Source organism: Caloenas nicobarica, chromosome 7 (assembly GCF_036013445.1).
Source record: "Caloenas nicobarica isolate bCalNic1 chromosome 7, bCalNic1.hap1, whole genome shotgun sequence".
Taxonomy (NCBI): Eukaryota; Metazoa; Chordata; class Aves; order Columbiformes; family Columbidae; genus Caloenas; species Caloenas nicobarica.
In genome coordinates this window covers 13,260,524-13,278,086 of record NC_088251.1, presented here as the reverse complement: position 1 = coordinate 13,278,086, position 17,563 = coordinate 13,260,524, and the positions used below count along the sequence as shown (strand labels likewise).

The window sequence follows — 17,563 nt, the reverse complement described above, 5'->3', positions numbered from 1 at the left end:
ACAATCACAAAGACAGCAGCAAAAGATTAAACAGAAAATCCTTTCCTGAGCAGTAACAGCAGGAAGACTCTTCCGTATGCCTAAAGTAAGAGTGTATTTCAGAGGCTGGCTACTGCGCTAGATTCTCTTCAATGTAAAACATCCTGTGTTGTCTTTATAAAACATAATTTGCTGAAGCATTAAAGGAAAACACATCTGGATTCAGGGAAAGAAAATAACTTGTTAAGGACGTCCAGGGCTTGTAAAATGCAGAAGATACAGAATTGCTACCCTTGGTACATGGAAAACCAGCATGCATGCTCCTCTCCAATCAGTCATTTTTTATTCTTCTCCACTTAAGCCAACAGCTCTAATCATTTGTTATTAATAGAAAATAAGCAGCCCTTTCATTAATAAAACAATATAGTACTACCAATGCTGGTTCAGGGATACTGACAATTTCACCTGATACAGATATATTTATTAAAAAAAAAAAACCCACAAACACAGACTTTCTCTTCTACTCCTGGCTTTCTTCTGTTTCATCCCAGAAGCCAGCTCCAGAGCCTGTTTTAATCCCACTTAAGAAAATGCTGAACTCCAGCCTTTCTTCCTGTGACATGTTTGGGAGATGGGAGGAGGGAGGTGCCCTTAGCCTGCTCTCCGTGGCTTTCTTCCAAGAAAATACTTCACATGTCCTTGTTTGTTTGTTTTCAAATCCTAAGTGATTTTAATGCCGATGAAAGTTGCTGGAGTGACAGCCCTGGGAAACTGCGGGCCTCCCACTTACGCACCAGCAGGGCCTGTGCCAGCTGCCCTGTTCCGCTGAAGACCAGGAGCTCAGCTGCCTCTTGTAGCATCTGTCCCATGAATAACCATCCCTCAGCTCCGGCTGCTTGAGATGAGGCAGGTGTCGGAGAGTGCCAAATTTTCAAGCAAAGGAAACACACTGAGCTCAGAGACGAGGCAGCAAAGCACTCACAAGGCTGGGGAACGGAAAAACATTTAAAACTGATTTTCAGAGTATTTTGCTTGGGGTCACAAGGTTCTGCTATGTGCTCGCACCTGCTGGAAAAGGAAAAACTAGGAATAACCTTCTATCTACAAAAAATACATGCATGGGTTCATTTATAAATAATAATAGAACAGCCTGAGCCAGAGTGGGTAAATCTCTAGGCATGCCAATGGAGCAATTAGAAATCCCATCTTCACAGAGTTAGGAAAACGGTAATTCAGATTCTCTCTGTTGCATCAAACCCCTGAGGGTACAAGAATGTCTAGCAAGATTTCACCTCTGCCAGTGAGTTTTCCTGGCAGGGAACAGAGAGACACCAGAGAGAGATCAGACAGCAGCAGCTAATAGCCCACTGCCAACGGTCTTGCTCCCAGAAAGACCATATTCCATCCTTCACCTCAAACACCTCCCCAGACCCTGGGACTCCAAGACAGGAAGAAATACCCTCAAGGAACAGGCTCGCAGCTGGCAAGTGTGGCTGGTATGCTAAATGTACACTTCCTCAGAGGGCAATGCAGCTTTTATATCATCTCATTCATTACCATGTCTGCAGAAGGCTATTAGGGAAGCAATGGTCTGACTCCCATTTCCGGGTAACAACATGACCTCACCATTCTGCAACCACTGCTCCCAGGGTGGACCTGCTGGTAGAGGAATATGACCCAAACTCAGGGGTTTCAAAGCCTGTGATAGCAGTCAGCCCTTAGGTAACACACTCATCTTTACACTTTATAAAAGCTGAGTAAATCCTGCTGGCTTTGCAGCAGAGCACACTGAGATCCAGAGAGGTTAAACAAACAATCCAAGGCCACACCATCAGTAAAAAGGACGCACAAGCTCTTCCACCAGACTATACAATGTTTTGTGTCTATCACACTGGACATTAGTTCAAACGTTTCTGGATGATTTATGAACTTTATATATGACAGTTTGCATTTATAGGCATGTCCCGGACAGTGGAGAACCACGCTTCCCAGTATTTGAGGGGCAGCTATGGAAGACTTCTGTAAAGGAGACAGAAAGGCAGCGTGGAGCTCCTGTTCAAACATAGCTATGGTTAGTAGAGTTGGGCATGTTTTTCCCTATGAACACTGATAGGGATGTTTTGCTTGCAAACGAGTTTGCATCAAATCTATAAAATCATGCTGCTGACACCATAGGAGCCTAGTGCAACACTGCATTTAGCTAGCATGGTTTATAGGAAAAAATAAAGCACACCCCATTGGTCAGAGAAACATATCAACATATCCAAAGGTAATTACTGCTAGTTAGGTTTCAAGCACAGTATGTACGGGACCACACATGTATTTATGGACACCTAAAGTCTATTTTATTCCATCTAACAAGTCAACCATTACAAACTAAAGAAGTTGCATTATAATAATGAATGTTACTAGACAGCATAACAGCCTTATTGTGAAGCTATGGTACACCCAGATCCTGTGCTAGAGTAGTCAGTTATTTTTTAAGACCAATTAAGAATATGCTGCCACATACTAGTGCAATATATGAAATTCTGATGAAGACATAGATTTGGGGATGTGCATTTTGCCCACAAAAGTAGAATGCTCCCTATTTAAGGATTTGGTTAGTTACCTACCCATTGAGCTCCTCTTCCAAAAACTGGAATAAGGAGGGGCTTTGTCTAAATCAAGAGCTCAATAGAATCAAGAAGAGAATGTTTATGATTGTCACAAAGGTCATCCTAAGCATGAGAGCATCAGTTAACACCACCACATTGAAGCACTTAGAGATATTACAATGAATAGAGTATGTCCCTGTTCTAGCTTCACCCCAGGGCAATTTAAAGTGTTACTACATTATCCTTCTTCACGCCTGCTTCGTGCAATGATGCCTAAATGACTACCAGACAGTAGCCTGGGTTAGCATTATGTTGAGACGATTACCTGCTCAGCTAGTTGGTATTGTCTCACTGCCCCCACCTGCCTGTATCTGTGTGTCATCACTCATCTTGACAGCCCAGCACACAGACCATCTTTCAGGTCTGTCTGCACATGCAAAAGCATCCTTGATTTGAAATAAAGGCTCTTATGCATTCAAAAAAACCCCTATTTATAAATACATACAATGAGTGTACCATGTTACTGGCATTTAGTGAATGTGAGTTTGAAAGACTGACTAGATGATTATTACATATTCACCTAGAAGGTGGTGCAAACCCCAAAGAGTGAACAAGCTAAAGTGGGAAGGTTCTAACTAGCTTGCCAGATGTTTCACTTCAAAATCCTTTCAGGTGAAGAAATGCACCTGGTTTCCTTTTGCCTTCCCCTCGCTCTAAACGTGATGACCCCGTCTAGAAGAGGATAACAAAGAGATTCTGGAGAATATATTTTTGCTTTCATAGTAAAGACAAAGCGAGATGCACTATATTAGTAATTACAAGCTTCTCAGTAACACTTTCAATAAAGCCCTTTAGAGGCATAAGCCACAGCCCAGGGAAATTACTGGAAGGTTTTTTTCCATTGACTTGACTGTATTTGGCTTTGACACTACCTGATTAAGCAGCAGACACCACCAATTTCAAACAGTATGCTACTGTGCAGCTCTCTGCCTTCTTCATGCAATATTTACACAGGACACTCCAGGCAAGAAGGTGTCAGCTTTAGCTACAAGAAAACATTCCACTTCACAATGCCAAATGATGCACGGTGCTGTCAGCCCTCTCTAATGATCCTGCTCTTCTCCATGGTTACTGAGGACCAGTTCCCTTTGCGTGAGCAGGCACAGATTAAGAGGATACGGCATGAAAAAGGAAGATCAAAAAAAAAAAAAAAGAAGAAAATCATCTCACATTAGAAGGTCCAGCTGTTTCCTCCCAAATGACTAAATTAGAGAGCTTGTACGTCACCTCCTGCCTCAGGTAGGGTCCCATTGAATCCCTCTTCCTGTTCAATCCATATAAAATGGGAAATGGGTTTTGAGGAAGACAATGACAGAATATAAGGGTAGTATTTTTTCAGGCTGTGTACTTTCATCAGATAAATTGCAAGACTGCTTTGGAAGCCAAAGAAAATAATAGAAAATGCTGCCACATGCTTCACAGGTGGCCTTAGGTCACCCACTTAACCTCTCTTTGCCTCATCTTCCCAACAAGGGTACCAGCACATACCCTGCCTCCCAGGGATGGGAGGAGGGCAACACCTCTGAGCCACCCATCTCTCCGAGGGCTGGGTGAGCATGTGGGATGAACACAGGGGCTGCTCTGGGATGCAGGAAGTCTGGACTCTATTTCCTATTCCACCACTTGCTTCCTTAGGATGTCCATTCATCTTTCCCTCCAGCCATTCCTTCTGGGAAAAGGGCATGATTTGGTCCCTCCATTCCTCTCCCTTTTAGCTCAAAACAGTGAGACTGGCGTAATTCTGGCAACTTCCCTGCAAGCTGTGGTGCACAGGTGTGTCCCAGCATCCATCCACCCACCTCACTCAGGGCTCTTATGCAGCCAGAGGTCACCTGCAGCAACTGAAACCATTTGTGCTCTTAGGACAACACCTCCCTGGTAACCAAGTCCCAGTTGAAGTCAATAGTGGCACCTTAGTCACTTTCAAAATGGAACTTGGAGGCTTTTGGAGCTGTTGCCCCCAGCCCATGGGCTTGCTAAAAGCTTTTCACTGAGTTCCCTTTTGGCTGCCCTCCCAGCACGCTGCAGGCTCAGCCACAGGAGAGCCAGCACAGGCAGCCTGCCAGGATGTGAAGCCTCCTGCGTTATTTCATTCTGCCCTGACCACAACGAATCAGGACACTACCTTGTCTCTCTGTTGTTTTTTAATCTATTCCTAAGGCTGCAGACAGCCGTTTACTTTGCAAACTGTTGAATTTAGATACTAGCACCTCTTGGCTGAATGTTACCAACTCACAGCTCCGCTGAAAGAAAGGACTGTGAGTGTTCCTTAATCCCTTGGGCGACTCTACTGCCCTATGAAGAAGCCTTGAGATACAGAGGCAATAACTGCCAGACAGTGCATGATGAAAAGCAGGGCAACCTCTCAAGTGTCTGAGCTACTTTGCAAACCTGCCTTGAACAAGTTCAAAGGACTGTGCCTCTCCTGGGCACTTCCTAAGATAAGGTAACATAGAAAAGACCTCCGAGAGAGAATCACATGCATGTATGGCATTGAAAGGCTAAGAGGATGCTGAGAAAGGGAAGAAAGTGAATCTTTTGAGGCAGTGAATAGGAAAAACCTGTATGTTATATTGGATTCATAAAACAATGGTGCCTGAAAAGTAAAAAACCCAACAGGACACAGAAACTAAAACCTCTGCTGTTCAAGAAGAATTTCACTTCAACAAGCAACCTCTCCATCAAAAACTGATAAGGAAGAGAGAAGTCCTAGCAGGTGAAGGCAGCTTTAGACTAGCAAGGCCTGATGTCTCCTTCCTGCCATCCCTGCTCCTCTGGCCATTTAGGAGCAGGGACAAAGGTTTGAACCAATTTGCAGAGAACTGTGTATTCACAGTTTCCAGATAGTTCAGAAAGATTGACTTCTTCCTGACATGTTTCATCAGACATTTAAAAACAATGAAAATTTTGTAGTCTGCAAAATCATAAGATTTGCATCTAAAACAGGTAGAGCAGTGGAAGTTACCCTTAAAGACATATGTCTACCCCAGCAGGGTGGTGGTCTACATACAGAGAAAGCCACTGCAAGGGAGAGAGAATGTTTTACCTCAGTCTGCTTTCTCCTGAGCTTTCCTTCACTCTGCACACAGGGGATCACAGCCACCTTCAACATAACCCTTGCCAATGCACAGAAGTTCAGTTCTGAGGAACGATGAACTCGTGGACCAGCCTGCTACTTTTCTGGCTTCTTCCCAGCACCCCAGGCAAAGATAGTAGTAATAATAACTCTTCAGACCAGTGAGTCAAGCTGGATAATGGCCCCTGGAAGGAAAGCCACACAGGGCGTCTTGATGGGCAGAAGGAGAGAGCAGAAAATGGATCATAAGTCCTAAATAGGTATTCCATCTACTCATCTAAAACTGCCTTCTGATTCACATCAGGTCTTTCACCACAGGCCACCAGCCATGTGAGCTCCAGGTATGTCACACCCTGTTCACTCTGGAAGAGATCTGGCTCATAGTCTCCAGCTCTGCTAATTAAAAGGGTCAAAAAAATCCAGGCTAGGCATTTCTTACCCATGAGCTGCTGGTACTCGTAGCACAAGTGGCCATGGACCTCATCAACTCAGACCTGATGACCCAAGTAGGGGGAATCGAGCTCCTTCTCTCATGGTAGCAATGAGGGACCAACACAGGAACAAAGATTCCTGCTGCTAAATCCACAACATGTCCAGACCCTCCTTGTCAGTGCCAGCCTTTGTATAACCAGCAGCTTGCAACAAAGAGAAATCAAGCCACAAACATGCCTGATCGCATCCAAGTCGCTCTTGAGCCTAAGACACACAACAGAGCTTGACACTAGCAGTACAACTGTTTTCTTCAAAGCATGGTCACTTGTGACAAGCACACTCACATTCTCCTGGGAGCAGTGCCGAACCCAACACAGTAGGACTCAGTTCCTCAAAATTCAGCAATGCCAGTGCCCTGAGGGGGTTAGCGACCATATCATGCAGCAGAGAGGTTCTCACAAGAGCGATCTCCAGACATTTAGAGATAGCCTTAAGAAACAGTTACCCAAGGGAGGCATTGGGACAGTTTGCAGGCATCTCAGGTGACCAAAACCAGCAACACATCCCACTCTAACTGGAAAGAGACAGGGCAGCCACTCATAAAGCAAGAGCATTTGACCTCCCCTCCATGCTGCAGAAAGCTGAAAAACACACAAAGCCCAAGGGCAGCAGGAGTAGAATAGTGCTGGAAGAGGAAATCCATACTGATGTATCCATCCCTGCCCTTGGGATAACACAGGCACACTTAGAGACCTCAGACATGACCTCAAGCATATAAATATCTAGTGAGATAATGCACATCAGTAACTACCCAGCCCTCTGTGGAAGAGCAAGTGCTCAGAGAGGGGGCTGGGAGATTCCATCCATTTGGCTTCTAATGAATGCTTGCAATGACCCAGGCCCTGTGAAGCTGTGAACAGGTGAAGGTGCTAACCCTCCTCTCACCACCCAGAGAGCAGGATCAAGCACACCTGGAAGGCTGAGGCTCCCTGCAGGGCTTCTAAGGAAGTCAGACATTTGGGTAAAGAATAAGCTATCTGCCTGAAGACAACCTGGAAGCAGAGTGATGGGATGGGAGCACATCTTGTTTAAGCTCCTGAATGGATGCTTAAAGGAGATAAGCATGAACAGTGGGTCTTTTTAAAACAGGGAATGCATTTCTGATTCAGGATCATTTAATGTTTAATTCAGACTATCACAATTTCAGACTAAAAGCTAGAGAAGCTACCCCTTAAACAGATCAAACTTCAACAACTGAGAGAAGAGACTTTCAGGCTGTTTAAAACTTAGCAGGGGCCAGAAAAGGGATTTGTATCTTGTTACCAGCTTTTTCTCTTCAGAATGATTAAATGACACCTTCAACCATTAACTGCAGCATCCTAATCCACCCAGCTTCACCACAGCATTGCTCAGCCAATTTATGACCCTGGTTGCACTAAGGGTCTTCCCAACAAACCCAGACTTGACCTTCCTGACATTGTTCTTGTTAAAAGAAAAGGGAAGGGGGAAAGCAAGGAGATTTACCATTTTTGAAGTATTATCAAGCACAAATCGATTTTTAAAAGGCCATCAGTATGGAGAGAGACTAGGAAATTAATTTTGAATGTCAAAAGATAGAAGAGCAGCAGTAGCTTATATTAGAGATATACCATGTAAGAAGAATGTGGTTATTGATCCAACCTTCTGTTTATCCTTTCACATGCTGCCATCCAGGGCCCCCAGCCAACCAGGTGGTGTTGGCGCTACCCACTCACTGACAGGGATGCAGAGGGAAGCACTGCAGGTTCCTTCCCTAGTAGTGTTTTCCAAGTGGGGAGAAAACTGGCTGGGTTCCTACCAAATAGCACTGGATCCAAGATTTTAATCTCTTCCCATGTGCAGAGCCCTACGAATCTTCCAGTGAGGTATTCATCTCTTCAGAAGTTTCACACACAGGGATGATGGCAGAAGATATACAAAGCTGCCTTCTTTCTTTTACTTTCTTGACTCAAGACCACAAAAGCTATGCTTGTATCTTGAAAGGTATCTGCTCCAGGGAACGATTCCTGGTATCTAGGCCAAGCAGTATAGGGGCTTATCCGTTACTCACATTTAGCCCCCTCCACATGCCCACAACGCCTGAGACTTGCCTTCATCTCACCAGGCTCTACCGTGGCCCTGAAAGATCACAATTAAAAGGAAAGGGAGTCGTTAAAATGCCTGCAATACCTCTGTCACCATCCACCAGAGAAACACCACATTAATCCAATGCCAAGGTATGTGTCACGTGGCCTTAAGGCATGGCATGAAGATGTTTACAGATGTTGGATGCAAAAAGGCTTTTTGATATTAGAGTCACATAAGGCAGAGGGCACCAAGCTTTACACTTTCCAAACTATCCACAGGCAATGAAGAGAACTAAGTCCCGAGTCACATTTATATTCGTTTCAGAAAAAAAGTAGTTGTTTCATGTTAAAAAAGAGCACAGAATCAAACTAACAATGTTCACTGGATCAGACCCAGGCAGTTAAATTCTTTGACAGTGTGGGTTCACCCTCAGTGAGTTACTCCAGCCAAAGCCAGATGAAAGGCTGCAGCACACCCATCTGCAGCAAACTGCAATCTAGGAAACGAAGAAGAGTCCAAGACTTTTGGACCTGTGGGCTAATTCACTCATCTAAAAGAAAGAGATTCACAGGGACATACATGACTAGTCTTTTTAACTGAATTACTCCAATGCTTGTTTGTCAACTAAGACCCTATTACGCTGAATACTGTACAGCCAGAGATTAAGCAGCACGTAAGGCAGACACAACACTAGTCACCCAACAAATCATTTAGTTTGTGATTTTTTAACCAAGAACTGGACACGCAGGGACATGGAACTGTTATACAGAAGACACTACTAGAAAGGTGTGTGAGCGAATGGTGAAGGGGAAGAAATAGATTTGCCACTAGAAGCATTAAGGAGAGCTTCTTGGAGAAGTTTAGGTTTCTGTTATTAAAATGCAATGACAATGACCACCAAGGAAATACAGATGTGTTTCTGCAGGAAAACAAGGGAAATGTTTTACTTCGAAACTGTAAATATAAGATTTAAATCCTTGCTTTCTAGTTATTTTCCAACAAATAAGAAATTAATGACGTCAAATTATCTTGGCCATTAGGAAGGTATTGCTACCAGTTCTTCTGTATCTGTTTGTGCTTGGCAGACCTACTTCTCTGATGCTGAATTGCCGTCACCTTTCAGGTGAGATAAGAGCCTGCAGTGGTGTCAGCCACAATTCACAGTAGCAGCTCACAAAAGCTAAAGAAGCCTTTCCCACCTGGAAGAGGTCAATCAGTAAGGGACGGAATGCACAGGTCCAACCAGCAACCTGAAAGGACACGAGACCTAAAACTTCCACTCCTATGAACTGGGCACAAGCTGCTTAATTCCACAGTAGATGAGAGCTTCAGCTTTACATCTACAAATCAGCATCTCTCAGCAACATAGTGCCCTCTAGCCTTAAACTGGGTTATGGTTTAAGCCTTAGAGAGAAAAGCTCAGTGATGTGAAATACTAACACAAAGCTTTATGTCCAGTCTTTGGCCTTATCTTTTGGGCAACTCATTCGAAATCTGTCCAGCTCTGAAGAAATCTAGCAGCCATGCAATACCAGGAAACACAGTATACTCAGAGCAATTTCACACCAGATGCAACACTCCTTCAGGCTTTTCCTTACCAAAGCTGGATGATTTACCTTCTCTATACACAAAATCCAGCCTCCTGTGTGTTAAAATACAGGTTGTATTTTGATGAAAGGGTTAAAGGATTTGGTACAACTAAAACCCAGAAACAGTCAGAGAAGGAAGAAAAAATACTTTCTCTACTTTTGTGGATAGGCAAAAGCTATTCCATCATACGCTGCAAACTCCTGCTGGCAAAGACACTTCCACATGACACCCTGCAATACCGGAGTCTGGGAAGGTTGTTAAAAATCCTCCTCTGATGCTGCGCTATTGGCAGGAAGGTGTGAAAAGAGGAAGGTGAAAGAGAAGTGAAAGAGATCCCAAATGCTGAGTCTGCCTTGATAACTATGCAAACCAGCTCTCCCCTCAAACAAGAGTCTTAATATAACTCATGGGAGAAAATGAGCAAAGGTGCCATCAGCACCTCCAGATCACTAACGCTACGGCAGGAGAGGTTTGCTCTGCTCCCCACCGTGCACTCTGTGGTGTCCTGGCCAGGATGTAGACAAACCGGAAAACTGAGAAAGATCTGTGCTAGATCTTGCTGAGCAAGAAGGGAAAGATCCACCTTCAGGAGGAAAGAAAACTTCAAAATGATAACACTTAGGGGAAGAAAGAAAAAAAAAAAAAAAAAAAAGGAAAGGCGTAAAGGCAAGAGCCAAGCAGAAGATAAAAACGGGTGAGGGAAAAGAACGGCATTTCCACAGCAAGCCACCTTTCCGCACGCCGCCCGGAGCCCCGCGGGCGCCTCACCTGCGTCCCCGCAGGGGTAAGCGGGGCGGGCGCGCCGGCAGCCCGGGGGCGGGCGCCTCGCCCGGGTCAGGCGGGGGACACCCGGCTCCCCCGGGCAGCGCCCCCCGGCCGGCGGGACACGCTCCGCGCTCCGGGCACCGCACGCGTGCCCGCGCCCCGCAGGCAGAACGCCCGGCGGCGGGCGGGGGCTCGGCCGGGCCCCGCCGCTACTCACGTAGTGCTTCGAGGGGTTCCTCCGCTTCTCCACGTCCACCACGTTGGCGTCCAGCACGCTGTAGGACAGCATCTTCGCGCACCCCGCGGCGGAGCTCCGCCGCTCCCTCCCGGCGCTGGCAGCACCCTCTGCCGCGCTGCCCGCCGCGGCGATGCCGGCCGGCGCGGCGGGAGGGAGGGAGGGAGGGAGGGAGGATGCCCCGCTGCCGGCTCCGCCCCGTGCCGCGGCGGCTTCGCGCCCGACCCGCTGCCTCCGGCTGCGCGGCCAGTGCGGCGGCAGCGGCGGGAGGGGCAGGGCCCGGCTGGCGGCCCCGCCCCCGCGCGGCCCCGGGGGGCGCCGGCCGGACGGGAACGGAGGGGACCGGGAGCCACCGCCCCCGTGTGGCGGGGGGCGCGGCCTGCCCGGAGATGGCCGCCGCCCGCGGCTGCCCCCCGGGTGCCCCCTCACTCAGGCCGGGGGCGGCGGGGGAACCCCGACCTCCCGTGGCCGCCCCCGGCCCGGCCGGGCCCCCACCCTCTGCCTCGTCCCGGAGCTGCTGAGACACCGCGGCCGGTTCTCCGGGAGACCCCGGGGGAAGGCACGGCCGGGGCAGCGGAAGGGCGCGATGCCTCCAGGCCCCTCCATCCCTGTAGAGCGTCCGAAATACCCGCCCGGCCAAGGTCACAGCGGAAACCCGGCAGCGGTGGGGGCTGAGCCCGCAGCCCCCCAGGCTCCGGCTGGGAGCTCAAGGCCGGCCAGCCCTGGGGGATCTGCACTGCCCCGGCCCGGGACCCCACACGGAGCACAGAAGGATCAAAGCTGGAGGAAGGTCACACAGACTCCCCGTCATGTGGGCTTTTAGAGCGATAAACCCATTTCAGCTGTTTGTATACACACAAATAGACAAATGAGCGTCATCTTCCCCAGTCACACTTCAAGAAGAGCTCGCCCTAAAAATCTCATGTTGTTTTCAATAACGCGTCATTACTTTGCATATGATTATGTAGCAGTTACCTCAGAAATGGGAATTCACGTGTGATCTTCCAGCCTGCAGCTCATTTCATGACATTCATTAGCTATTCACCAAATTAACTGAAGTCGCTAAGATCTCCCATTCCTCTGAAGCCTCTTCAAGAGCAGTCCATGCAGATTTTCCAATAATCTTCCAGAGCACTGCTGACAGCTGCCAACCTGCAAGGCCAGGAGTGTAGACAGGCTGCAACTCCTGGAGAAAAAAAAAAAAAAAAGCCCCATATTTACAGTGAGAACAGTCAATATCAATGTGATTTCCTCATCCATGCTATAGGCACAGTTTCTGAATCACAACTTTGGTACTGAGTTATTAGCCCTGCAACAATGATCATGAGATAGACACCAGGGTCACAAAGCCATAGATAGTTGAGCCTGAAGGCTGACACTCGAAAGTGAAGAAGTCCAGAGCTGGTTTCCATGAGCAGCTTAGAGGAGAAGAAAAACCAGGAGCAGCACCAGCAGTACACGGCTAATGGCTGCTGCCAGGTGGGAACCAGGTACCTGCTGCATAGTGCCAGGGAAAGCTGCGCTGAACCATCCTTCTCCTCCCTCCTCAGCTACTATACACAGTTTACTGAAACCTGTGAACTGACATTAAATGCTAAAATCTTGGCATCCCACCTAGGATGTGCGCAGGCATACGTGAGACCAGCTTTTGGTAATGGGGACAGGGGGGAACAGCTGATGTGCCCACCTCTGTTGTCGCTTTTCAGGCTTGTCTTTTCTCCTTCAGTGCACTCTCTGCCCTCGTCTTTGAGAGACTTCCCACCTCTAATCCTCACGCATGACACAAGGCAGCAGAACAACTATTTACATTAGAAACCTTTTCTGTTTAGACTGGCCAAGAAGTCTCTGGTGTGCAGAGCAAACAAAGAAAATTCTTCCTTGAAAATGTAAATATTCAAATAACCCATTGATAAAAATATGCCTGGCGTGGCTACTCTTTTGGTTATTGGATGCCTCTTCCTTGTGAGCCATTATCAATATATATCACACATTCCATCCCCTTCTCCTATCGCTCTGTCCAAAAAGAAAATGAAAGTTCCTCTCCACCATTAAAAACACTCAGGGTTTGTTTTAAATCAGCTTTCAAAACATTTCATTGTGAGGGAAAGAGACAAAATACATCATTCTCCACACACTCTGCCCCATCCTTCCTGACATTCTTACTAACTGGCATCTTTTAATGGTATTCTTCTTATCTGCTCTTCTAAGGAAGTAGCCGCTATTTTCAGTTAAACCTGAGACTGGTGCCTTGGACTTTGTGCTCCCTTGGTGTCTACCCTGTACTTTGATGGCATCTGGTCCACCATTTGACCTTTCCTCTGTTCAAGACAACTTGATTCTCCACCTCTCTGGCCAACCCTTTCCATCTGTGAAACCTGCCCAGCCCTTGTTCAGCTCTGGCTCCCTTCCTCCTCTGTTATCTGCTGGTTTTGTGCTCACCGCCACCTTCTGCTCTCCCTGTTTGTTTGCTGCATCCCTCCAGCTACATAGGAAAAATGTATGTTGCTAGGGGCATGGATTGTTCTTTTAAAATATGCACAACACCCAGTCTAGTGGGAGTCCGATCCCAGACTATTGCAAGACTGGCAGAAAAATAACTGAAACCCGTTATTATGCTGCAGGCTTGTGAAAATCTGCTCCTCTCTTAGGCAGCAGCTGGGAAAATTAAGCTGACAGCACTTCCCAGCCTTGTGCTGGAGAGCCGGGCTCTTACTGCTGGGACAGAACAAGAAAAAGACTGAGTATGTAGCAAAGAGCACAGTGGGTTTGCTGGGTGATGGACCCCATGTGCAGAAGAGCCTGTACCTGATGAGGACCATGAACACACAGGCCAAGGCACCACAAATTTGTAGGAAAATGCCTAACTTTAGGGATTTTAATCCTAAGTCTCCTGGTATTTATATTTTTTTTTTTCTTAAAGACTCCATTACTGAAGTCTTATCACAGGGCAATATCACTGCTATTATTAAAAGTTTTAACACATATATTAATATCAACAGCTGATTTAATAATTCACCTTTGTGGACTCATGCTTCCAATAAAATTCACCTGAGGAATACCCTGAGAAATTCAGACTTCTGAAGACTAAGATAAACCAGCTATTTAAAAAGCTTTCTTTTCTACTCAATTGCTAGGTAGGTATTGGCAAAGAATTTATTTTTCTTTTTTTTTTTGACAAAACAGGTAATCACATTAGCCTCACAGATCTAATACAGCTACAGCCTGGCAACCCAGACTGTGCTCCAATTATAGCAAAAGCTGATGCATGACAGAACCTGTATGCGATGTTCTCAGAGCTGCAGCATTACTTGACTTTTTGTATTTCCAGAGGACTTTGTCATGCTGGCAAATTTTTTGTAAATAAGCATTTGAGTTGTAAATTGAAAACACTTGGATCATGAAACCAGTGAGAAAATAAAACAAGGGGCAGACTTTTCTGTGCTCCATTAGGGCCATTTCTGATGCCTCTTATTAATTCATGGCATATCACTGTAGATAAGTAAAGCCCTCTGAATATTAAAGCAGCCCTGTCTTTAGTGGCTTGAGTTGCTTTTAAAGATGACCTTTCTTCCTTGGTTTTGTGTTGGGGTTTTTTTTGTTGGTGTGTTGTTTGTTTGGGTTTTTTTCCTGTTTGCCAGGGCTGGGCGGCCAGGTTGAACACAGCATTTTCCTCTCCTATTAGCCAGGAGAGGCCCCAATGGTGCTCAGCACCCTTGGGGGGAAGCAAAGTTCCCCATGAGCTCAGCCCCTTGTGGGAAGGAGAGTGTTTCCGTGCTGTGCATGACAGATCAGACGCACAACTCATTACTGGCAACTAGAGCTGCATGCATAATCTGCTAGACATGGTACTGGAGATGTGCTCCTTAGGGTTTTTTTGGCTCTGATGTGTAACAGCACAACACAGAGCCTTTGTTACACTCCCATCTCAGCTTCTGTACGTACAAAACCTCAGCTTCTTAAAAGGGCTGCTTTCCATGCAGTCCTTCCACTTCAGGGTTTCAACGTACACGTCTTTTGATAGGAGCGACAAGAATAGTAGAGCCCGTCTGGCATTCAAATCTCAAACTCTGGAACACAAAGCAAGACGTGATCTTTTTTTCCTATTTTTTAGAAGCAAATTGCTTTTTGTCTTCTTGGGAAATTACTGCTTTTCAAATAAAATTCACTCTGGAGATAAATAGGCCCAGCTAATGTGGTAGAAGGGAGCTGAAGGAACCATCTGCAATCCTGGCAGAGCAGCCCCCACCCCAGCACAGCAGCATGCCCCTTCCCCTTCCAGCCCCTCACCAGAGAGTGCCACTTTATCAGCCCATCTGCAATCTGGTATAATGGAAAAAGCAGAATAATCATTCCCCCTGCTAACAGTGTACATGCTTTCCCAATGGCATAACAGCTTTTACTTACATTATGAAAGAGCTGCTTTGCCCTCTTGACTTAAATTATAGATTATATTTTTCTTGAAGCAGTTAGCTTACAATTTAACCCTTTCATGACTAACATTATTTTTCAGTCCTTACTAACCAAAGTTGTGGATGAAGGATTTCCAACCGCAGTATGTGCACTGTGTGCTCTGTTTAGGGTACTAGCAGAAAATTGCAGACTGTTTTTCATCCACGTACACCTTGTACTTCTCCATTGTTATGAAGGCTTTGTAGATATCTGTTGACATTGTTAAAATAAAAAGATAAAACAAAGCAAGTCCAAACCACACTTTATGTATTATATAAATGTCAGGCTTACCTTTGAGACGGCTGAAGTTTATCAAACTGATCACAGGTCTGAGATTAGGATTCCCCAGGTTGCTTCTTGGATTCTATTCCTGACTTCGGTTGGTCTCACTGCTCTCAAAATAGCATACTTTGAGACTGGCTTCTCCCTCAACCTCTGCAAAAAACTTGGCAACCCATTACTGAAAATGCAGAATTGTTACAAATAAAGTCAATCTAGGTAGAAGTCATCTTTCTTTGCATTTTCTTCCCATGTTATCTCTAAGTATCTACATGGACACCAAGTCCTCTGTATTAACAGATTTAAAATTTCCACCAAGCCCTTTAAAACTTGAATTTCTGTGTTCATTATTTTCACTCATTCAATCTCTCCTGGAACCAAACAGTAATTTTATTTGTCTGCACATCCCCTAGAGAAAGTAAAAGAGTTTATCTGCCAATACGCAAACTAAAAAAAACATTTGACTGATGGACTGTGAATTATAAAAATGCATCAATGAAAGCTTATGCAAAGTTAGTCATGGAACTGCAGCTAGACTATGAATGAAAAAAGCACAAGCTCAACGCTGTAAGGAGAAATCTGTAACATGCAATCCCTACCACTCAGTAGTAGAGTGCATTGATTGTTTTGATTTTTTTTTTTTTTTTTTTTTTTAGGTTACCTTCAGGCAAAAGCAAAGTGGTTTTCCCAGCAGAGAGACTTCTTTAGGAGGAGCACTTTTGGACCTCCTCAGCAGCAACATCACCCCACAGATAGACACAAATAGTATTTATTTTTCCCCAGTCATTACCAGATCAGACTTTGTAAGGCAGTAGTGGAGATGCTTGGAAAACCAAATGCTCTGTAGGACGTTTATTGCTTGGAGAAAGGAATGAGATCAGCCCAAACCAGAGAATTTCTTGTGGAAAGTGAAGCTATGTTTTCTCTAGCAGGGCCTGGTGCAGGTGTGCTTTTCAGCTTGGAGCAGTGGACACACCATCCATGTAATTCCAGGCATTTATTTGGATCCAGGCATGTTTTAAGCCATGGCCATCCAGCACCAGGAATGCAACCCTAGAGACCATTTCACTAACAGGAGCCTTTCTCAGGCACTGCACTAGTGACTGGGGCACACAGAGACCACCCACGAACCACAGGCAGCTTCTTCTTCAGGACCGCTGCTGTCAGTCAGTAACAGCATCTCGGTGACAATTACATTGGTCTTAACTTTTTGATCCTCAAAGGCATTTTTTTGGCCAACTCTTACTTTAGCATCTAACTTGGAGCATCTAAGGGATTGGTGTTTTAGAAAAGACAAAATACCCTGCAGAACAGAGGAACTATTAAAGGATAGCATCAGGAAGGCAGAGGAAAAGCATATAAATATTACTGTGCTCTATATAAATGTGCCCAGCTGTTTATGATAAATGTTCTCTTACTCCATTTTTTCCTGCCCTCATTTCCTCCCCTGCTCTCTAATTGCAGAAAATAAAATAGTACAAGTTCTTGGTTTCATTATATGTAACACCTGCTGCCTGTTCTGAAACAGATGTCTAAAGCATCATTAGGTAATTATTGCTTAGCCTTTTTCAAAAGGACTAATTTCAAACATCTTTGTGCTAAATCCTCCTCTCTCAGCTTCTTCTGTATTTCTCACCCTTTCCTACGTTCAGAGTACCAACAAAAACTCCTCTCTGTATCAGTTTGCTCCTGTTATGCTAGTCTGGGATCACTCTATTCACAGAAGGACAAAGAGAGAGACTATAACTACTTTGAACCAGGACTTAAGTGCCAGAGACTTTATTGGGGAAAAGAAGACAAGGTGAAGGAAGAAAACAATGAGAGAGTATCAGTCAGCATGGGGGCAGTAGTTTGAGAACACCAGCTGGCTTGTTACAGCTCTGGGGCTTTTTGTGGACATTACAGCAAAGAAGAGTTTTACACACATGCAAGGACAAGTCCTACACTCTCAATATCAATTACTTAAATTTTGGCAAGAGGAGAAAAACCCAATTC

The 17,563-nt window shown here is 45.6% G+C and overlaps 1 protein-coding gene across 2 annotated transcripts in view; it reads right to left on the bottom strand.

Annotated features, from left to right (window-relative positions):
- SH3PXD2A (SH3 and PX domains 2A) overlaps positions 1-10,955 on the bottom strand; it is a 269,229-nt gene extending 258,274 nt beyond the window's left edge. For both annotated transcript variants that reach the window (XM_065639536.1, XM_065639537.1), the window contains exon 1: positions 10,823-10,955. In XM_065639536.1, coding sequence (XP_065495608.1) covers positions 10,823-10,894 — 72 coding nt within the window. In that variant the 5' untranslated portion in view covers positions 10,895-10,955. The remainder of the gene's footprint in view (positions 1-10,822) is intronic.
- Between the last annotated feature and the right edge of the window lie 6,608 nt (positions 10,956-17,563).